Source organism: Vicugna pacos, chromosome 5, assembly GCF_048564905.1.
Source record: "Vicugna pacos chromosome 5, VicPac4, whole genome shotgun sequence".
NCBI lineage: Eukaryota > Metazoa > Chordata > Mammalia > Artiodactyla > Camelidae > Vicugna > Vicugna pacos.
In genome coordinates this window covers 86,965,607-86,988,036 of record NC_132991.1, presented here as the reverse complement: position 1 = coordinate 86,988,036, position 22,430 = coordinate 86,965,607, and the positions used below count along the sequence as shown (strand labels likewise).

At 42.5% G+C, this 22,430-nt stretch overlaps 1 protein-coding gene across 4 annotated transcripts in view; it reads right to left on the bottom strand.

Moving 5' to 3' along the window:
• The window catches only part of DAW1 (dynein assembly factor with WD repeats 1), a 39,210-nt gene extending 28,166 nt beyond the window's left edge, over positions 1-11,044 (bottom strand). The window contains exons 1-2 of one of the 4 annotated variants that reach the window (XM_072961801.1): positions 10,834-11,044; positions 1,958-2,030 (exon numbers count right to left, since the gene is read on the bottom strand). In XM_072961801.1, the coding sequence (XP_072817902.1) occupies positions 1,958-2,030; positions 10,834-10,951 (191 nt within the window). In that variant the 5' untranslated portion in view covers positions 10,952-11,044. Of the gene's footprint in view, positions 1-1,957; positions 2,031-7,932; positions 8,031-10,833 lie in introns of those variants that run through there. The other 3 variants (XM_072961799.1, XM_006207915.4, XM_072961800.1) reach the window with 3 other exon arrangements.
• Positions 11,045-22,430: the final 11,386 nt, after the last annotated feature.

Here is a 22,430-nt window from a genome sequence, read left to right as displayed (position 1 = left end):
TCCTAGCAAGAGCCAAATTAGCCAGATATTTAATCCACGCTAATCCTGCCTTACTCTGTTATTTTCCAATACAGTAATTCCGCATGTTATATATAATACAAGAGTTTTTTTTTTTTCTTTTGGCAAAATACTCTTGGATTCTTGGCCAGAACTAGAAATAAGATCCATCCGTTGAGACTTTTTTTTTTCAACTTTAAGACATTTATTCACTGCACAGGATGCCTATGGCATCAAACTTTGGTCACAGTGTTAATTGCTCCTGGTTTCCCAGCCCCACAAGCCCGCTTTGAAGTGACTGAAGGATCCATACGTTGTAAGTAAAAAAATTCTGTGTTTTTGAAAGTCATACTTTCATACCGAAGTCTATCTGTGCCACTCATATGATGTTCGACTCTGTACAAGTTGTTTCTCAAAGACAGTAAGCCCACTGAGGCACGATATACGATTGGTATCTTCATAGCCTCTCATAGACTCTAACCTAGAGATTTCCATGCCAGGTACATCACTGCTGACTACATAAATGAACGTCTAACAAAGGAACTTTCTGCACGCTGGCACAATCACACAAGTCAGTAATGTGTTCTATTTATAAAAATATCAAAAAGATTGATTGGCTCTCAGGTCTTGCCTTCCTTGAAAACTGCTCAAATAAGAAATGGTGTAGATAAAACTCAAAGATATTATCTATGCCACTATATTTTCTTTGATTTAAAAAAAATGCCCATTGAGGACCTTTTTCTACACCAGGCATCTGGAATAAGCCTTGGACTCTAACTAAGCCATCACCTTCGAGCCATCCTTTGTCCCCCCCAAGACAAGTGTTCCCCTTAAACTCCAAGCCTCCTGAGTGGCAGCAGATCTCACCAGCCATCAGGCACCAGAGAGCAGCCCATGGTTAATTTTGGTTACGTGAGAGGTCCCTTTGCTGATGGTCTCCGTTCCCCTTCCTACGAATCATGACAAAGTAAAAGGACAGTCACGGTGGAAAATTGCCAGCGCCTCTGGGCCACACTCTGAAACACATATCGCAGTATTTTTACTGTTATTGTTCCTCACCCACTGAGAATAGCTTCACCTTATCTGAACTTGAGCTCAGATATAATCTAGAACAGGTAAAATCAGTCTCACTCTGTCTCTTTATGTGAAGTTTTGCATAAGTTTTTCTAAAGGGAGTGAATTCGGAACAACATGATCTCACAAGGAGATTTCTTCTGGGTGCACACCAAGCTTCGGAGACAAAGATTTGGTCGCCCCAACTCTGCTCCCTGACAATTAATGTGGAAGATCGGATGCGGTCAGCCTTGTGAAATGTTTATCTACTAAGAAAATAGTAGGCTTGGGAATGTTCTTAAAATTCAATAACCAGGACTTTTCAAAAGTGTTAGTCATCAAAAATAAGGAACGTCTGAGAAAGTCACAACCACAGGGAGCCTAAGGAGACTCATGACTAAGTGTTACGTGGTATCCTGGTTAGGATCTTGGGAGAGAAAAAGAATGGGGAAAAAACTAAGGAAAACTGCATACAATACTGTCTTTTGTTAACAATAATAGATCAATACTGGTTCATTAATTGTGACAAGTGTACCGTCCTAATTAAGATGTTAATAATAGGGGAAACTGTCTACGGGGTACATGGGCACTCTTTCTTCACAACTTTCCTAAAATTATTCTAAACTAATAGGTTTATTTTTGTAAATAAGGTTGGTTTGGGAAGAAGAAAAGAAAGATTAATGATCCTTTTTCCACCTCCTCCTCATTCAGCAAGATACTCAAGTAAAGGTCACTGAAACAAATAGGAAGTAATACACCATGGACCAATATTTTTTTCTTTTCTTTTTTTTTTTCAGTAAATGTGTTGTCTTCAGATTACACAGCTTGTCCATACATCATCCTGTGTCAGGGTTTCCCAGCAACGATCTTGGATAGGAAGTACATGTTGCATCTACAGCCAGCTTACCTGGGATCAAGATCAAGCAGATCTATGGATTTGGTCTTTAATTCTCCACTGTTTTCATATTCCAACATAATTCCTAAGAAACAAACAAATATGTTATAAAACACTTATGATGGCAGCCTGTGCCAAAAGTTAGCCTACTTTGACAGATTTTTCATTCTCTTTTTTCCAGTTTTTTAAATTTTTCAACCTAAAACACATGCAGGGACGTCTGATTTCAAAACAAGATTGCGGAGACCTATTATCCCTTGATCCGTCCTCTAAGTACAACTAAAAACACGTGACATTATTCTATAATGCCAGAGTAACTGCAAGTTGAACAGAAGACGGTGGATGGCTAGAGGCCTCAGTATTTGAGCAATGACAACATGGTGAGCTCCCCAAATTATCTTATTTCCCATCCACCCCTAACACTGGGGGCCAGAAGGACTTGCAGCCTAGAACCACCAAAAAGTGTAGATAACAAAATCAAAAACAACAACAAAAAGCTTGCTCTCTGTGGCCAAAGGATCAGGAAAATAGAAGTCAAACAAAGTGCTAGTGGGGAGCCCTCAACTCTGCTCCACCATGGGGGCCCCTGCTGGCAGTCCCAACCACCCGTGGAAGCCCTGGGCTGCCCCAGTCCCCACTGCAAAGCTGGGCCCCAGTGTGGTCTCATCTGCCCGCAGCAGCCACAGCAGCAAAGCCCCACACCATCTCAACTCCTGCTCCTGTGTCCCGGGGGGCCATCTCATCTGCCTGTGGCAGCAGCAGCGAAGTCCCAGGACCTCCCAGACCCCATTCCACAACAAGGTACCAAAGCAGTGGCTCCCTGACTTTCAACCAGCAGCAAACCAAGCCCCGGGCTTGTCCTCCACCCCTGAAAGGTCACAAAGTGAGAGCAGGCACACTGGGGACATACCTTCTGCCCCTGCAGGTGGCACCAGCAAAGACTAAGCCAGAGACTTGCTAAGACAAAGCAAAGCAGGAGTCAGACCAGGAAAACAAACCAGACCAGAACAACACTGCAAAGGCTCAGAAAACTCAAGTGTCACTGTAACTAAAGCCCACAAAAGCAGAACAACACTATGTGCTAAATCTAAACATAGTAAAATATAAAATAAAATGTTTATATAAAAAATTAAATGTTTATATAAAACAAACATGCCAAAATAGATTTAGGTAGAGTCAAGGGTCTCCAGGATACAATAAAAAGTCACTCATTATTTCAACAACTGTGAAAAGATAGTTAATAAACCCCCAAACCCAAGATACAATAAAAAAATTAAATTACCCATCACACCAAGAACCAGAGAAAGACAATCAATAAATGCCAATATGGAGATGAATCAGATCCTGGAATTATCTGGCAAGGATTTTAAAGGCAGTATCATGAAAATGCTCCAGCAGTCATTGACAAATTCACTTGAAACAAACGAAAAATCTTAGAAAACAAATAGAAGATATTAAAACAAATTATGGGAATTATGGAATTACAAAAAATACAGTAACTAAAATGAGAAACTTGCTGAGAAGGTTCAATAGTAGAGTGAAGATGATGAAGGACAGAATCGGTGAACTTGAAAACAAATTAATAGAATATATTCAGTCTGAACAACAGAGAGATAATAGACTGAAAAAAATTGAACAGAGCCTTTATTGTAACACATCTAGGGATATGCTCTGGGCTCTCCCAGTCCCCAACACAAAGCTGGAAAGTGGAACTGAAATGTTTTGGCCTCAGGACCACTTTATATTTTTTAAATTATTGAGAATTTTGATTTTTCTAACATTTTCCACATTAAAATTTAGAAATTTTAAAAATAATTATTAAAATGTTTTAAATAGCAATAGTAAATTCATAGCATGTTAACACAAATAGCATATTTTATAGAAATACCTATATTCCCACCACCAAGAAAAGGGTGAAGGGTAACACTTTTGTAAATCTCTTTAATATCTGACTTAACTAAAGACAGCTGGATTCTCATCTCCACTCCTGCATTTAAGCTGCTGCTGTAGGATGTTTTAAATTAAGTATAAGAAAAAATCTGGGCATACACAGATACGTTGTTAGAAAATGGAGGAATATTTAAATTGGCTTTTTGTGTAAATTAGGATATTCTTCTCTGATACTACATTACAACTCAACAAATGGTAATTTTATAAAGATTGGTTGCAATTCAGAATCTAAAACCACATCAATGAACTGTTACATTAAAATCTATCGGTCTGTCTCACACTTTCAATTGATCTTTTACCACGTGTGATTCACAACATCATGCTTGATACTTGAAAAATACTAGTTTATTGAGTTCTAAATGTGGACGTATTTCATCACACAGTCTCAAAAAATCACATTTGTTAATATCTCTGTCAATAGCTATCATCAGAAAACTGTTTTGCTGTTGATAAGCTGTTAAGCTTATGATGTTAGATACAAATTTTCTGAAGTTCTAATTTTTGCTTTGAAAGGTCAAATTTTATCACTGGCAAGAAACAGTGACAGTTTTGCTTGGACATTTCAGGCTCACTTTGTTCATTTTCAAGAAAATGTCTGCCTAATGTCCAAGTCTGAAAGCCATGTTTGTTTCTCAGTCTTTCAGGTGAAAATGATGTTCCGGGAAAGGAGAAATGGCGAGCTCATCTTTCAGCTCAAACAGCTGCACGAGCACTTTGCTCAAGTTAACGCTTGTACATCACTGTGCAGCAAGAGTACTTGTAAGGACTTTTCTACTTCATCACCCAGAACACGAGTACTCACATGTCAGTGGTTCAGTACATTAATAATTTGTATTGCTCCACCAAGGACATTCTTAAGTAAAACTGAGGATCTAGGGGGGAGGGGGTTGTTTGCTTGTTTGATTTTCCTACTGCAAGTGTGTCAGTGAAGAATACAGTGGCCACTGTTAGAGTTTGGTGCCATTGCTTTATTTATACGAAGGTACCAGCAGTTTCACCTTCCATTGCTTTTGCACCACTAGTGCAAATACCTATACAGTGAAAAAAGCAAATATCTAGTGTTATTATAAAAAGAGATTTGACAATGAAAGAGATCCTCTTACACTTTGAGAATCACCGTAACTGACCATAATTTGACCTAACAGATATGATTCCAGCAGCAATACAGATGGAGGGTGAATAGGAAATTCTATCTAAACACTGTATTTACTTTTCAAAAGCATTGAAACATTGAGACAGAATGTAGCAGAGTCAAAAAGGTATGTACTTGGCATCAAACAGATCCAAGTCCAGTTCCAGCTCAATTTCTTACTAATTTCATGATACTAGTAAAGCAATCTCTTTATGTCTCAGTTTTCTCATCTGTGAATCACACCTTCAGTTCACTGGTTAGGATTAAATAACATGTATATAAAGCACTTGGCATACAGTATGTCTTACTGAATAGTGCTTATTATACAGTATCAAATACTACCTTGTCACGTCATCTACATGGCTACCTTGTATTACCTAAATTGCATTGATGCCTTTTCTCCCCAGTGAGATTGTAACATATTTGGGAGAAGAAAACATGTTTATTTAATACTCCTAGGAGGAACTTCCTCAGAACGAGTCATGATGATTTATGCATGTAGTAGGGACATGATTTGGCCAAGTTCAAGTACCAAACAGTACTGTCAAATGGATGAGACTTACACCTTCCCCTCTCTGGCTTCCATTTCTCCTTCAATTTTCTCTCCTAGCAATAACTGATTCATTAGACTGTGTGTTCCTGAGTCTGTCTTCTCCTTATTCCTAGGGTCTACCACAAAATACGGTACCCGGGAAATGTTCAGATAGTGTTCACTGACTACAGAAACTAACTGGCAGATGATCTGATGAGTGTCCCCAGGCTGGTGCAGTTGACATTGCTTGGTGCGGTTGACAATCCCCATCTTGATAGCACATGTCCTTTCAGAAATGATTCAACACCGTGAACAACTCCCTCCTTCCTCAGACACTACCTGCAATAGGCTTTAGTGAAATTTCTGTCTTTTTCTCCACTTTGTTACTTTTCATTCTCCTTTACTGGTGCCTCCTCTTCTGCCTGATCTTTAAATACTGATGGTCTTTAGGGCTCAGATCTAGGAATTCTTCTCTTCTTACTTTCCTTTTTGTCTATATAAATTCACCCAAACCCATGGCTTTAACTGTCATCAATGTACCAACAATGACCAATTGTTAACTCTTTAGTCTGGACTTCCAGTTCCAGTCATGTAGATGTCTCTCTTGCACTTCAATCCGGTTCCAGATCTGATCCCTTCAGTCCTGCTTCTCCTCTAGTTTCTTTCTCAGTGTGCAAGTGAAGAAAAGGTCACATTTATAATTGATTTATAAATATAAAATGAACAATAAATGTGTAAGACCTAGATATACTATTGGATATAAGAGAAAATTGTGGTAAGTGCAGAGACACACTTCTGGATGAGAAAATTCAACATTGTGAAGATGGCAAATTAATCTATGGAATTAGAGTCATTACAATGATTTTCTTTTTGGGAATTTGAAAATTTACCAAATATTATAAAAAGTCAAAAACAATAAAGTGTGACCCTGATACAAAATTAGATCAATATAATAGAATCACTTATGTATGGAAAATTTAAAATAAAGTGAAGATAAAATTTCAAATTAATGGGGAAATAATGAATTTTTCAATAAATAACAATGTAAAAATTAGTTGGATTTTAGAAATATTAATAAGATTGGATTTCTACAATACAATGAACAAAAATATATTCCAGGTTGATTAGACATTTTTATATTTAAAATAAAATATAAAATGGTCTAAATAATAGAAGATATTTAAATCTTAGTGTCTATAATTGGCCTTTTAAGCATGATATGAAACTCAACAGCTAAAAAAGACAAAATTGATGAATTTCCCTGAAATAAATTTTAAGCTTCTACACAGTGAAAGATACCACAAAGTTAAAGATAAATGATAATCAGCAAAAAAAGTCAACTATAAATACAAAGCTTAAAGAACTTAATATTTTAAAAACACTAAAAATGATTTTAAGAAAATGAACAATGAACAAAAGGCATGAATAGTCAATTTGCAAAGAAAGAAAGACAAGGATCAATAAACAGACTAAAACAAAGTGTTCCCAATGTTATCAATAAGAAATACAAAATAAAATAACAGGTACGGTTTTTACCCATTAGATTAGCAAAAGTTACAAAGGCAGATAACACTCAATATTAGCAAGGCTGAGCAAACGGGCATTCTCAAATACTGCTGGTGGATACATTGGGGTAGGGTCCTTCCAAGGGGCACTCACACTGTCAGGGGGCTGAGGGTGATCTTAGGTATCCCTTGATGAATTTTTCAAAATTTGGTTATAAGTAGACACTATTTTTACAATAAAAAAGTAAGAGGAAAAAAAGAACATGGAGGAAATGGAGGAAAGGATAAGAGACCAACATTCTTAGACTATAAACTCTTGAAGATCAAGAGCCCCATAAGGTTACTTGAAAACTCAAGAACTTTCGTGTACTTTTTCAGTGCCTTGAAACATACAAAGTTTCTATCAATTCAAGATAGTGTTATCATCAAGCTCTATTTCTTTCCTGTTCTGGAGTTTTGGGGGTTTTGCATTTTATATAAGGATGCTCATGGACTGCATATTATTGAGAAAAGTAGACATTCAATGTATAGTTGAGTAAATAAATAATGTAGACATTAAGTAATATTATCATAATCCTTAACTCAGGGAAAGGTTGGAAAGAATTAGTGACAGCTCACACAGCATAATCTAATTTCCTGAACACATGCATTTTGAAAATCAGCAAACAGAGTTAACAAAATTCTGCTTTCCTTATTCACAATTATCTTGTTTTTAATAAAATGAAAAATGTTAAAACCCCTATGGTCAACTGCTAAAAATTGGTGGGGTTGCTGTACAAACAGATCTAGAAAATAAAGCACAAAATCTGAAACATGAACATTTACTTGACTGCTTCATGGTGACCAGACGTGGAGGCAATATACTCACCGAGCTCCAAGATGAACAAGAGGCTGTGACGTGTGCAGTGAGGAACACAAGCAGAAAACAGACAGAGATGCTCCCAGGAATGCATGTTGCTTTTCAGTGATTGCTTCCCACAGTATCTTAATATTCCTGACCTACCCCTGGCTGTGAACTATTATGCAACAGGTGTGATTCCCAGAACACGTAAGTAAGAAACCACTACCCCAAAAATTTTGCAATGTACTAAGAGGCTAAGCTTCAAAAGATAGTTGTATTCCTTATCCAGATCGTATTCAATCAACAGAAACTATTAATGTCTTCAGAATACCAACCAGTTCAACGAATACTTATTTAGTTCCTTCTTCCAGACAAAGAACTAGGAGCCTACATGCAATCAATAAAAGACAAAGATTGTCGTAACTGAGTCGGTTGAAAAGCATATATTCAACACCTACACTTCACAAAGTGAAGAGCTTCGTTCTTAGTGAATGTCATCGAGATAAAAAGGGAATGTCCCATGTTTGATTTGCCAAATTATTGCTACATTCCCTAGTTGTCAGGAATTTAGGTAGGGAGAGGAATAATTCAGTGGAAGCCAACAAATGAATGCTCCCAACCTATCTGTGAGTCAAAGAAAGTGGGAGGACTGAAATGAAAGGATTAGGAGGTAAACGTAATTGCTTTATCGGCAAAAAGGATAAAAGTACCATGAGGATGATTCAGTGGTGAGTGATTTTTTTCCTAGTCGATAAGGTTACTGCAACACCCATATGTTATTCAGTAGTGTCTTGGAAACCTGCATCTCCTTACCAAAGATTAGAATTCAGAAATTAAGCATGCAGCATGCTGAATGGCATGACCTTATTATAAGACAATCATTAAGACAACAGTCACAACTATGAGTCTGAAGCTTTACTTGAGTTTAAGATTGCTATTAGAACCCTGGACTTTAGAGCCAGCATGGACCTTGGAGATCACCTCTCTGACCCACTCATATTTCAAGACAAATTCTGCTTAACAAACAGCATCTCATTAAACCTGTTCATTTATTTAACAAATATGTGAGCGCAGCCACAGAGGCCCCACTCACCTAGAGGCTCTACTCCAGGTGCCAGAGACACTGTAATAAATGAAATTAACAAAGCCTCTGCCCTCATGGAGCTTTTATTCCAGTGGCGGAGACTAAGCAAGATAATTAACTAAAATTATGGTAGGCTGCATTGAGATGATGCGAAGAAAAGACAAAGCAAGGAAAGGGGCTCTCAAATATCTTGAAAAGAAGTTGTAAATTCTAGAAAGGGGGCTTTCACTTTACTCACTTTACTTACTTTTAAGAAAAGAGCTGAAAAAAATGCAAAAGTGCCAGCTTACGCAGATGTCCAGGGGAAGATTATTCCAGGCAAAAAGGCCAGCCACTGCAGAGACCCTGAGTGGGGCATCCCTGGTCATCTAAGGAACACTGGGAAGAGAAGTGCTGTGGCGGGTGGTGGGGGGACAGGTGAGGTCAGGGGGCAAAAGGGGGGCAGGTCCTATACGGCCTTGGACACCATAGGCCTTTCAGTTTAAGTGAAATGAAAAGCCACTGAAGGGCTGAAGCAGCAGAGTGGCATGATCAGATCTGTGCTCTTAATAGAGTCACGCCACTAAAGTGGGGCAAGTGTGAGGCTCCCTCCAGCAATAATGAGACTGGTGGCCAAAGTGGTGGAGAGAAGTTGTTGAACTCTTGTCTGTATTTTGAAGGTGAGCTGGCAGGGTGTTTGTTCCTGGACCAAATGTGGAATGAGCAGGAGAGGAGAAAAGGATGAGCTCAAAGTTTTCACATAAGCAAGTGGGGGAGTGGAGCCTCCACTGACTGAGATGAGGGAGACCATCAGAAGCTGCGTGTGAGATGCACCCTGGACATCCGAACGAAGAACCAGGCAGGCAGTTGGGTACTCAGGACTACTCAGGATGGTTTTTAAGCCTTGCGAATAGATGAGATCGCCTAGCGAATGAGTACAGTTAGACAAGTCCAAGGACAGAGAGTGGGAACCCTCCAACGTTAAGATCAGAAAGCGGACAAGGTAAAAAGATGGATGGAGAAAGAGTGATGAAGCAGGAAAAAAAAAAGTGTGTGTCCTGGAAGCCACAGGAGGGCACAGTGATCAAATGGTTTGAATGCTGCTGCCTGATCAAGAAAGACAAGGACTGAAATGTGATTCGGCCAGAGGATTTAGCAACGAACATTGCAGGTAGTCATTTGGTCTTTTGGAATTGTGGGATATTTACCTATAAAACCAGAGGACTAGGCACAGCTGTCCTGCTCTAAATCTATAGCATTCTAGCATTCTCTGGGTTTATTTCATAATCCCTTAACTCACTGGAAACTCTGTAAGCCCCACGTCAAGGAGCACAAAGGCGTAGGGAGTAGGCCCACAATAAATGTGTGGATTGATAGATGTGTAGTCTGGAATGCAGCCACTAACATAACATGCTTTTTAAGTATGCATTTTTCTTTGCATACTCAGCACATCTTGACTTGATCATTCTGGGGCTTTAGGGGGAAAAAAAGAAAAGAAAAGAAAAAAGCAATTTGGTGCTTATCAGTGTCTTCACTTCCAGAAACCAATATCCTATGACATCCCTAATCACCATCTCTCCCTCCCTGTCCACTTCCTTCCTAAGTAACCAGGAAGCATCGTAACTCAGCAATTTAAAAGTTTAAAGACTTCCTAAAGCAGCCTTTTTTAAAGTTTTAAGGAACAGAGTCCAGCATGCCAAGGAGTGAGGGGCCCAGTCTGGGAGGCGCCAGGCTTCCCTTCGCACATGGGTCACCCACTCCGGACCCGCCTTTCCCTCAGGTCCCCACACCCGCCTCCCCTCGCAGACCCTCTCGGTGCCAGAGGCCAGGACCCCACGTGAGGGCAGAGGTGGCTCGGCCCGTACCTGGTGGGTAATACCGGAGCAGGAGGCTCTTGAGCTTCATCTTCTCTCTCGGGGACCACCCGGCGACCGACTTGGTCGCCATAGAAACGGCCAAACAGCGGACAGCGGCGGCGCGCATGCGCGGGCGCCACAGCGTGCTCCCAGGGCGCCGGTCGTGGAGCAAGAGCTCCTGGGGCGCACCCTGCGGGGCCGGCGGCCCGGGACCCGCGCCGGGGTCCCGGAGATGCGCGGGCGCAGAGCGCGCCCTGCCCCCGCCGCGGCCCGCGTCTGTCTGGGTTTCCCGGGGGCGGGCGGGGGCGCCAGGGCGCGGCGCGGGGAGGACGCGCCCTCCCGCGCCGCCGCCACCCAGCTCTGCCTGCACCCCTTGGTATCTGGGTGGACGAGACAAGGCCCCCTCGTGTGTTCCCTCGCCCTCACAAGGGGCGAGGCGCGGCCGGGGACCGCGCGCATTTTAGCCCACTGGGTTTCCAATTTAGTGCATTAGGCTTACAAAACGGAGGGATGGGAGGAAAAGCCCTCTCCGGGCTGCCGCTGCCCTGCTCTCAGGCCCTGTTCCTGTCCCCGCAAAAGAAGAACGACCTCAGCGCAATAGCCTACATTTCCTATCGCTGAACCATGCACTGCACTAAGCGCTCTATGCATTATACTCGGAGTCCTAACAAAGGTATGAGTTATGCACCGTTTATTACCACCCGCATCTCAAGGATGAGACAGAATTAGAGAAAAGTGCTGAACTACCCAAGGTCACAGTGAGCGGTGGAGGCGGGATGGGAAGGCAGGCGTGTCGGAAGCCTGTGCCTGGAATCCTATACCTGTGCTCCCAACCCAGGGTTTAAGGCCTCGGAGGCCTTCTTTTGTCCCGTTCTGTTTCCTGCCAGCATGGGTCCTTTGCCTGCCAAGTCGAGTTCGCTTCAGAAGACTGTGGACAGGAAGAGTCAGCTAGCCAGATTGTCAGTTTCGTGTAAGAAATTTGGCCAAAGTTCCGAAGTTGGAATTTCCCAAACTTGAGCAATTGCTGTGTTATCGGCACAGCCATCGGCCACATCTCCTTTTCCAACTTCGTACTTGGCTTCTTTAAGTTCTTGCAACTCTCTTAACTGACTCACTTGTTCTACTTCACCTTTTTAAATGTAATTTAAAAGAAAATCGTGGTTAATACTGTGAATTACAATTTCCTATAATTTTCAGTGAAGAAGGGGAGGAAAATAGCTCAGAGGTAGCACGCTTACCATGCCCAAGGTCCTCGGTTCAATCTCAGTACCTCCATTATAAATAAATAAATAAAATAAAATTTTAAAAATTAAAAAATTAAAAATTTCCACCAAGAGCAGCAGGTTTTTTTTAATGCTGTTGCATTACTCCGTACTATTGCCTGCCGAAGACTGCAAAACAGAGGCCTTCCCTTTCTTTCCTTTTTTTTAAGAGAAAAAACATATCAAAAATCTACTTGAAATTTTCAAGACAGGCTAGCGACCAACTGAACATTTTTACTTCATTTACTCAGAAGTTTGCAGAAATCGTTGACAGAGGAACGATTAGCCTTTGCTGCTAAGTGATACCGTTAAACCTAAAACAAACAGGCGGCACATGAAAATCATCGCCCACCTGCAGGAAGCATCCCGCACTTGGGAAACAGGGATCTAGGTGAAATCTCAGACACCTTCTAGCTCACTCCCCTCGTGATTAAGACTCTAGAAAGGAGAGTTTAAGCAGGGAGGGGCAAGGGGCTCCTCTGTAGAAATGAGGGATTCTTGAATAGCTTTTTCTCACCCATGTTGTTGCTTATTGCTCATGCCACTTAAAATGAGGCCTTTGGCTCATTTACAAAACAGAAGCAGGTTGTAGTAAACAATCTTACGGTTACCAGGGTAAGGGGGTAGGAGGGGATAAATTTGGGAGTTTGATATTTACAAATGTTAGCCACTTTATATAAAAATAGATTTAACAAAAGTTTCTTTTGTATAGCACAGAGAACTATGCTCAATACCTTGTAATAATCTTTAATAGAAAAAAATATGAAAACAAATATATGTGTGTATATGCAATACTGGGTCATTGTGCTGTACACCAGAAATTGACACATTGTAATTGACTGTACTTTAATTAAAAAATAAATAAATGAAATGAAATGAAATGAAAAAACGAGGCCTTTTAAAAAATAACAACTTTTTACCGTGGAGAAATCTGGTAGACACCATTTAACTGTGTGATCAAAGTTAACATCACCAATATTGGGACAGAGTGACATCCATGCCTCCTGTTACAATGCACTGAAAAGGACACAGTAGTTCTCTGGAATTCCTACCCAGGTTGCATTATCTGCCTCTAATGATGAGGAAAGATCAGAACAACCAAAATTTGAAGAAACTGTGCAAAATAACTGTTGAATTCAAGAAAGAAAGAGACTGAGAAACTACTCCAGGTTAATGGACACTAAAGAAATTGAACAAATAAATGCACTGAGTAGTCCTGGCTCCTGGAGTAGAAAAAAAAAATCTGTAAAGGACATGATTGGGTTAATTGGATGAAATTTGAACAAGGATTGAGGTTTAGACTATATTATATTAATATTACATAAATATTCTTTCCTGATTTTGATTATTGTTCTATGGTTATGTAAGAGAATGTCCTTGTTCTTAGGAAAAACTCACTGGCTTATTTAGGGATAAAGTGACATTATAACTGCCATCAACTCTCAAATGTTTTTGAAAAAAGCTCTGTATGAGAGAGAGAGAGAGAGAGAGAGAGAGTGTGTGTGTGTGTGTGTGTGTGTGTTGATAAAGCCAATGAGCAATATGTTGAATCTAAGCAAGGGGTTCCTTTCAGGGAGTTTCTTGACTACTCTTGCAACTTCTCTGTAAGTTTGAAGTTATTACAAAATAAAAAGAGGCCTTTGTTTCCCACAAGCCAAGCCAGCTTCAGGGTATGCCAGGACATCAGTGACAATTGCGGAACTATTTGGCTCCACTCTTGTTTTGTTAAGAGAGCCCCAAGTCCAAATTCACTTCCTGTTTCACATCTAATTCCACCTCCATCTTCCTCTGATTATGGGGCCAAAATCATCTGTCATTGTCGCCTACCCTTCTCCACTCCCTCGGTTTCCCTGAGCCCCTGTCCTCTCTAAGTGGGCCCTTTTCTTCCTGTTCCAGGTGAAGAATTCCCCCTACTTCTCTGAACCAAGCTTTTAAGGGTTGTCCTTTTCCTTCTGAAAAAAGAATCCCAGATCTGCTGCTCTTGACATCTCTCCTTTGGCTCCAGGAGCATAACCCAGTTCTCCCACATAAGAGGTTAGAGAACTTCTTTACCACCCTTCTTCACAGACGAGCCCTTTTTACCACCCCTGGGGCACAGGCCCTTGGAGGTGAGGTCCAGTCTTCCCACAGCCCATGCCCACCAGGGGTCAGCAGCCCTCACCTCCATCTTTGCTTGAGAGTCATTTATCGGGACATCCAGCCACCCTGACTGTGCGTTCAGTTCCCGAAGTTCTTCTCACAATTTCTCCCAAGGACCTCTCTGCTAGTAAGACTCCTAATGTTGTGACTTGGCAGCCCAGAATCCTTGTCACAAGTACCCAATATGTCTCCCACCTCCCTTTCTAGGAAGGCAAGTAGGGTTGTATGCAAATGAAGTGGTGACCCAAAGAGAAGGCAGCAGAGCTCATGAGCGCAGGCAGATTTCTCTTTTGGCTTTGGCTGAAGAGTTAAAGCTGGGCTTAACTGATTCACCTTCTACTCACTCCTGGAAGCTGTTCCATGAATCTCTCAGCCTGAGAAAATGACTATTTTACTTTAAATCACCCTCAGTGCTGGGCCACTATAGTCTTGAATGATGCACAGAAATTTGCATAGACACAACTCCTGCATTGTCCTGGTGACGGTCATTCATCCCAGTGTGCAGGGGGCTTGGTATGACTTTCTCACAGGGCTGCCATAGAGACCTTCCTAAAAGTTGTAGAATACTTTCAGTCAATTCATGGCATCCTGTACTGACTTGACCATTGACTGGCTAGATCAGTAATTGTCATTCATATGGATTTGTACATAGAAGTGTCATAGTTGACGCTGAGTTTCTTCCCACTGACACCTGCCTTGAACAATCAGAAACTGAAAAGTTAATAGCATTCCCAAATCAGTTCAGTCCAGTGCATTGAAGCCACTCTGAACTTCAGTTCTCACACTGTCCCTGGACCAGCCAAGGCAGCATCACCTGGGAACTTGTTAGAAACACAGATTCTTGCCCTGTCCTACACTATCTACAGAATCAGAAGTGCTGGTGGTGAGGCTAACACAACAATTTGTGTTTGGATAACTTTTCCTGGTGATGCTGATAAATGATGGAGTTTGGAAACCACTGCATTAGTGTGGTAAGTTACATTGGTCTGGCCCGGCCGCAGTGAAATTGGACATCCACCCCCTGCAATCAGACCTTTTGTGTATTCTGGACAATCTTCCCTAATTGTCAGGGACAGTAAAGTGTTTGCTCCATGATATGAGTAAGACCTAGAAACAATGTGGGGAGAAACTGGGATTCTTAGCATTTTGGGGTTTCAGATGCTCCAGTTCACTGAGAGAGACCAACGGATGTCGACTGAGGGCAGACGAGGGCCCCTGGGAAGGAAGGTAAGGGCAGGAGAGGGAGAGAAGCAAGGGGAGAAGATGATGGGAGGGAGGCAGGAGTCATCCTGGGGATCCAGCTTCAGCTTTGACGAGGGACAGTGGGGCAGGGGGGCTTCTGGCTACGGCAGGGCTTGCTGGTTCCCACTTGACCCAGCTCCTCCTGGAGAGAGCCGTGGCACCAGTGAACCATGTCACTAGTCCTTCAGGCCTTCCCTGAGTGTAGTAGGCAGAAAAGAAGTGCAGTTCCCTCCTGGAAAGAGAGACAGTAAGTGATTGCTGTTCAGAGCCTGGCAGTAGAGGTCAGCTGTGCAGCCCAGTTAACAGTGGCCCCACCCCAACAGGCCCCCAAGCCGGGAGCTGCATCAGGGCAGAAGCACCCTGATGACTTATCCCTTTTTATTTTCTTCCCATGCCGACCCGAATCCCATGGGAGAACTCTCAAGACATCGGATTTTACCTGGAACCAGAGAACTGGCAGGGCCAAGGTCTACTCATTGAATCATTTGATAAGTACCTGTTGAGGACCTATGAGTTCCAGGCACACTCCAAGTACAAGGGATCTAATTCTGCAAAGAGAAATATTTCAAGGGACTCATTCACAGAAAGAATCAGACTTCAGGTGGGTTTGAAAGCATTGCCTGCATGGAGAGGCGGCACATCTCTGGGTGAGACCACATTTACCTTCCCAGATGGGCTCCTTCTGAGACAAGCAGGTCACTCCAGCAGGACTGATCAACATAGCTGTGCCCCTTGCTGTAATTCCTTAGAGCAGACTACCTGGCTGGAAGCCTGTCTACCACCTGCGGGCTGTGTGCCCTTGACAAGGTCCGTAACCCCTGTGGCTTCAGTTTCCTCATTGGAAGCATAGGAGTGATCACAGTATCCAAAGCTTGGTTATTTTCCCTGGCTCTGGCTCAGTCAGAAACACTCCGTAAGTATCAAGGATGGTCATGATAAAAATAAGCATTTATTATCCTACGATTGTCATCTTTGAAATTAGGGAAAGAGTGTCCACGTTTTTCCTATTTAAACTGAAAATCCAGATCAACAGTTACTCTGATTATCACATACGTTCAATTTGGAGTCCTTTGTATGATGCTTAACAACAGGTGTACCTTACTGCTTATGTACGTCTTAGTACATTAGTATAAATATTAAAACTAGCTTATATTCCTTAAGGCATTACTTTCTCTGTAGATACAAATAGATTGTTTTCTTTTTTAAAAAGCTGGTGAAGATTCAGAAGTGGGGAGAGGGTTCTGTACCTTAACAAGTCTAGAGAGCGTCCAGAAAAGAACAACGAAGATGGGAAAGGACCTGAGAAAGCCCGGAGCAGGAACAAGGAGACCTGTGGTGGGCTTGACGCAGCCTTCCCTGCGTGACACAGGGAGCATCCTCCACTAACACTTAATGCTCAAGAATTTGGAGGATGCATTTGGTAGAAGATACAACTGATTATATGGAGGAATAGTGCAGGGCTAGGAGAGCCGGATGGACAGAGACAGATTTCAGTTCAATATAAAGAACTTTGTGCCAATGTGTCCAGTAATGTCTCAAAAAGTGCGAGAATTTCCCAGCATGGGGAGTGTGCTAGCTGAGGCAGTTTGACCAGTTACCAGGAATTACTGCAGAACACAGGGCTAAATTGGCTGAGGGACAGGACTAGATAAAAGAGGCCTGATTTCCCTTTTGATACAATGATTCCGTGATTTTGCGCTGTCTGTGTGTTTTCACGAGAGAGCAGATGTGGAGACATGAACAACAGGGGATTGCTAGTTGAAAGACAGAAGTTCCCATCAAGGTCCTCTCATCAGTGACCTTTAGGCAGGTCATTTGTCCTTCTAATCCTCGGTTACTGATCTGTAAGTCATTCCCTTTCCTTCCAGGCAGCTCTAGCATACCGTGACTAGCTTATTCATGCTCTGAGCTTTTATTCTTGTCACTCTTTCCACCTGGTAAGCCCCCGACTTCATCTGCTCTGAAGTCTTACCAGGCTAGAATCGCCTTCTCTACAGGCTCAATTCAGTTTCATACAGTGGCATGTGGTGGGCGTGGGTTTCACAGCACAGACTCTGAATTTTTCCAATCAGGCAATTCCTGCCTCAAACCCCCATTCGGAAGATGGCATCTGGCCACTTTCGGGTAAATTCATGTGAACCCAGTGATTTCTCAGTCATTTCATGTTTAAAACCCCATGACTTTCAGAGCTGTTATTTGTTTTTGCTTCCTCCAGTGGAGTTTATTCTAAACTCCTGAGGGAGCTTACACAGTAAATGGCCGCTTCTTATGGATGGATGGGAGAAAGGCCTGAAATTCTGAGTCCTGATTGTCCTCAGTCCTGGGCTCCTGGTTGTAGCCCCTCCTCCCGTTTGTCAGTATGCTCTCTGCCATCTTGATGCAGCCATTGCCGCAATGTGACTACGTCCTACTTTGGGTCTGCTGACTGAAATAAAATGCACAACCTAAAAGCTGAGAAGTATGTTTTATTCGGTGGACTTTCTGAGGACTCGAGCCCGGGACATGGCCTCTCATGTCACTGTAAGAGGCTGTTCCAAAGTGGCAAGGTAGAAGCCAGGCATAGGAGTTTTTGCAACAAAGACCAAGTAGTCAGAACATCAAAAGATTACTGTTAATAAAAGAAAGCCAGCTATCTCAAGTTAAGGAATTTAGTGCTTTTCTATGTACGGGAAAGTGCAAACGTCTGTGCATTGAAATCATTCCTTTGATATGCACCTAGCTATCTAGGGCCGGTATCCTGTTCTTTCACATCCTGAGTCCCCTCAGGGTGCACTGCTGTGGGTGGCTGCAGAGGCCGGGCTGCCTGCTTGTCAGCATTCTGAGTCCCCTCCACTTACTGTCAGTGGGTAGCAGTATCGGCTGATGACTTGATGGTCATAGCAGTCTTTGTTTACTGATGTGCTGGCAATATTTTTCATTCACGGGTCCCAGGTGGACAGTCCATTGCACAACACCTCTGCATTTCCTCCTTTTGGCCGGAGGGCTCGGAAGGCCTTCTAGCTCTTTGTTAACTTCCATGCCTCACTGGGGGATCTAAACTCACCAGTATGACCAGGAGAAACTAGGGGACTCTCTCCAGTCTGCATCATAAGGCCATTTCTACCCAATTTTTGCCCACTTCTGTGATGCATGAAGGCTCTGTTGTGAGGCTTGTTAGATTCCAGTCACATGTCAGAGCTTGATATATTTTCTTCATTATTCTCGGATCCCGAAACTTCAAAGAAGCTCTCCCTGACCTTCCCACATATCACCACAGTGAGCTCTCCCTGTCCATCCTCTCTCTACCCAGATAAAAGGGGTCATTTGTTAAATATGCTGGTGGTAGGAGTGCTGAGAGTGGAGGTGGGATTGGTTTAAAATCAGTTTGCTGCTGCTCTCTGCCTTCCTGAGAAGAAGTCTTGTGAATTACAGGCAGGCAAGGGAACACGTCGACCAGGGCTTCATCTAGTGCCACCACCAGCCAAAGCCATGTCTTTGGACAAATTATAAAATGGTGTCACCTCTGGGTAGGAGGGTTACAAAGGTATCTCTTCACCCCCCCTGGGCTTCCAAGGCCAGGCTTAACAGGGCACTTCCACAGCTGGCCAACCAAACTGAGCAGGAGCCAGATTCCCCCCGACTCGTCCTCCCTGGCAGGGCTTGTGGGCTGCCCAGACTGCCTGCTGAACCCATCAGCAGCTGCAGTCCTCTTCTGGTGCCCAGGGCATTGTTGATCCTCACAGTCGTGCTCACACAAAAGCCTTGAACCCTCTGAACCGCCTATCTGGTGCCTGCTCTACTGTAATGCATTTGTTCTCAAGCTCCTTTTCACTGCAAAAGAAAGTAGGAGGAAAGAGTCTGTTAGACATGCCAGGAGTCAGACTTTGATGCTATTGGTGACTAGGTTCTCTTTGGGGAGACATCGTGGCCTAGAAATGATGCAGACAGGAGTCAGAGGAGTTTGAAGTCTGACCAGCAGTCCTGCCACTTACTAGCAGAGTAACTTTTAGAACCTTGGTTTCCTCCACTTACAGTGGGGATGGTAACAGTGCCTTCCTCATGGGATTCTTGTAGCCATTAAAGGGTGTAAAATATGCAGTGTACTGTGTACCCCTTTAAATTTGCAGGCACCTAAACTGTTTTCTTCAAACATTATCATGCTGCAGTTATCTGCCTCTATAACTGCATTATCTAGCTCTGAAATACATACATGCACAATGTGTCTAACCATCGGTTCAAGGTAGAATATCACTTTGAAAGATTTTTTTACAATCTGGTTATGGTTATTTAGCTGCTAAGCAACCCATTGTCAGTAGGGGGCAGCAGTGTACATATGTTATAGATGAACGGTAACACGTGTTTCAAAGCCCAGAGCTCGGGTCAAGAGAGTCAAGTGTATGCCAAGAACAGGACTTTCTTCTGGCTTCCCGAAACCTACCGTTGAGGGTCATTCCTTGGATATACCAAAGCAGTACATAAGACAGATTCTCATTTCTTTTATCTTTTCCTAATTTTGATTTATTTGTTAAGGTTTGTAATTTGAAAGTGTTCTATCTGCTTTGAAAAAATATTCAGAAGTGGTGAGCTAGGTATTTTTGTTGTTAGCTATTGCATTTAACTTTCCTTATGTGTTACTGCTGTATTCTTAACCATAATTGACTATATTTGAGAGAGAAAAAAATCAGTTTGTGAGTGGATAATAAAATAATGATAATTATAAGTGACCTAGCTATAAGAAATCAAAAAGTGTGATTGGAATAGCCCTGCGAATGACATGCAAATGTGCCAGCAATAGCAGCAATAATAATTAACAGTTACTGAGTGCCTACTTAGTGCCAGGCACTGGGTTAAGTGCATTGCACAAATTATTATCCAATTTGATCTTCCCAAAACCTCTGTTAAGTAAGGATCACCCCCATTTTACAGATGAGAAACTGAGGCCCTGAGAGGATAAGCTAGCTCGAGCTTCTTTCTCCCTATTTCTGGCCTTTTTAAATAGTTCTTTTATTTAACCAAATTTTTGTTTGCCTGTTAGTCTAAAATTTGTATTAAAAAAAAAAACTAAAATTCTGCTTTGTCCTCCCTTGGTTTAATGGGGAGCTTTTACCACCAATGAGGAGCTGCTTATCATACTGCTTTCCTGAGGTGAGCCCGTGCCGACTCAAGAACCACGGGCCCTGAGGGACTCCCCGTATGATGTCTCGCAGACTCCAAGACCGTGGTAGCTTGGCTGCCTCTCTGCCAAGTTTGTGACTTCACGTGTGCCTACTGAACTGAATACATGGTTACTACAGGTTAATATTTCTAAATGGAAAAAAAATAAACTGCTCTTATTTTGTTTTGTTTTCCGTGGGAAAATATACAAAAACACTTTAAAAAATAAGACCTTTGAGACCTATAGTACTGTTATGATTATTATTGTCATTGCTGTCTTTATCCTTCTTCCCAGGACTTACCTCCCCAGAACTTCCTGGCATCTCAGAGCAGCGATAATTGTGGGTAATTGCAGGAAGACAGCTATCTTGGCTGGTCTACTGCAGGAGGGGGTCCACATCTTTTCTTCCTCACTTCTCTTTCTCTGAACCCATTGGCACCCTTTTTCCTTCTCGAAGCCTCTTTGGTTTCCTCCTGCCTTTCTGATCTATTTCCATCTTCCTCGTGTTTCAATCCCATGTTACCATCTTCAACTTTACCTACGTAACAGCATCCTTTTTCCAAACCAGCTCCTCTTCAGAGACTTTAAAGACTTCCTGGGGGGTGGGTATAGCTCAGTGGTGGAGTGCATGCCTCGCATGCACGAGGTCCTGGGTTTCATCCCCACTACTTCCATTGAAATAAATTAATTAATTAAACCTAATTACCTCCCCCCCAAAAAAAATTATCTAAAAAAAGAAGACTTCCCACTTTTTTTTCCTCATATTTGGTCAGCTGATAAGTCCTTTTGTTTCCAAATTTCTTGTATGGCCGCTTTGGCAGAGCTGAAAGCTTGGCTCACTCAACTCTGTTTCCCCCTGGCAGGTGTCCCAGGAGACTACAGACTTTCTCAGAGCCCAGGTTCCACGTGTCCTGACTTCCGTCAAATCGGTGATGCCCATGCCATCTGAAAGTAGAAGCAATCTCAGGAGGCAGAGAAAAATAAAATACTGTGTTGCGCACCCTATCCAGTTAGGAGGCAAAAAATTGGCTGGAATGTAGGACACTTTGAATTGAAAGCTTTAGCTCATTTACTGAGTGACCAGGAATGTAACTAACTTTGAGCGGGATTGAGTATTAAGAGGGTTTTCAGTTCTTCCAGGCCACAGTGAAAGCATTGGCCCTTATGAGTCAAAGGATACGGGAGCATTAAAGGAAGAATCACAGCTCAGGTCCCTAAGTTTTGAAGCCAACCATGCCCCTTTCTTCAAGTGAGTCTTCTGGAAAATACTTCTTGGCTTGTTATAGGACCCTGGTAGAGACAAAACCCCTCACCAAAGGACAAGTTGGCTTCGTAAACAGAGGTGCTGGGTTTTGTCCGGCTTGATGGGCTGTAAAGTCAGGCATAACCAGCAGCACGCTGTCAGTGAGAAGATAAGCTGCAGGCCCTGAAGGCTCCAGTCCGCTGTATAAAGAAAGCATACACCCCCAGCGTGACTGCCCCTCTGAGCCAGTGTCTTTTCTCACACCCTTGGCCACATAGGGAGCTCCCACTAGTGGACTGAAGAAGAAGAAAAAAAAATCAAACAGTTTACACGTGGCCTCCCAAGTTGGAAGTGGACCGCTGTGAAATTACAGTCCCAGCCAGAAGTGGCCCTTAAGGACAGTGGGGAATGGAAAATCACGCCCGGGGACAGAGCCCATCTCAAAGTCCGCTTGGCATGGAGTCAGAGAATGGTTTGGTGTTTGAGCAATTTTTATAATTTATACAAATGTTCAGGGCATTGGAAGGAAATTTTTGTAATTTGGTGAGAAGGAAGTTTAGAGAAGAAGGGTGGAGGAGTTTCTTAG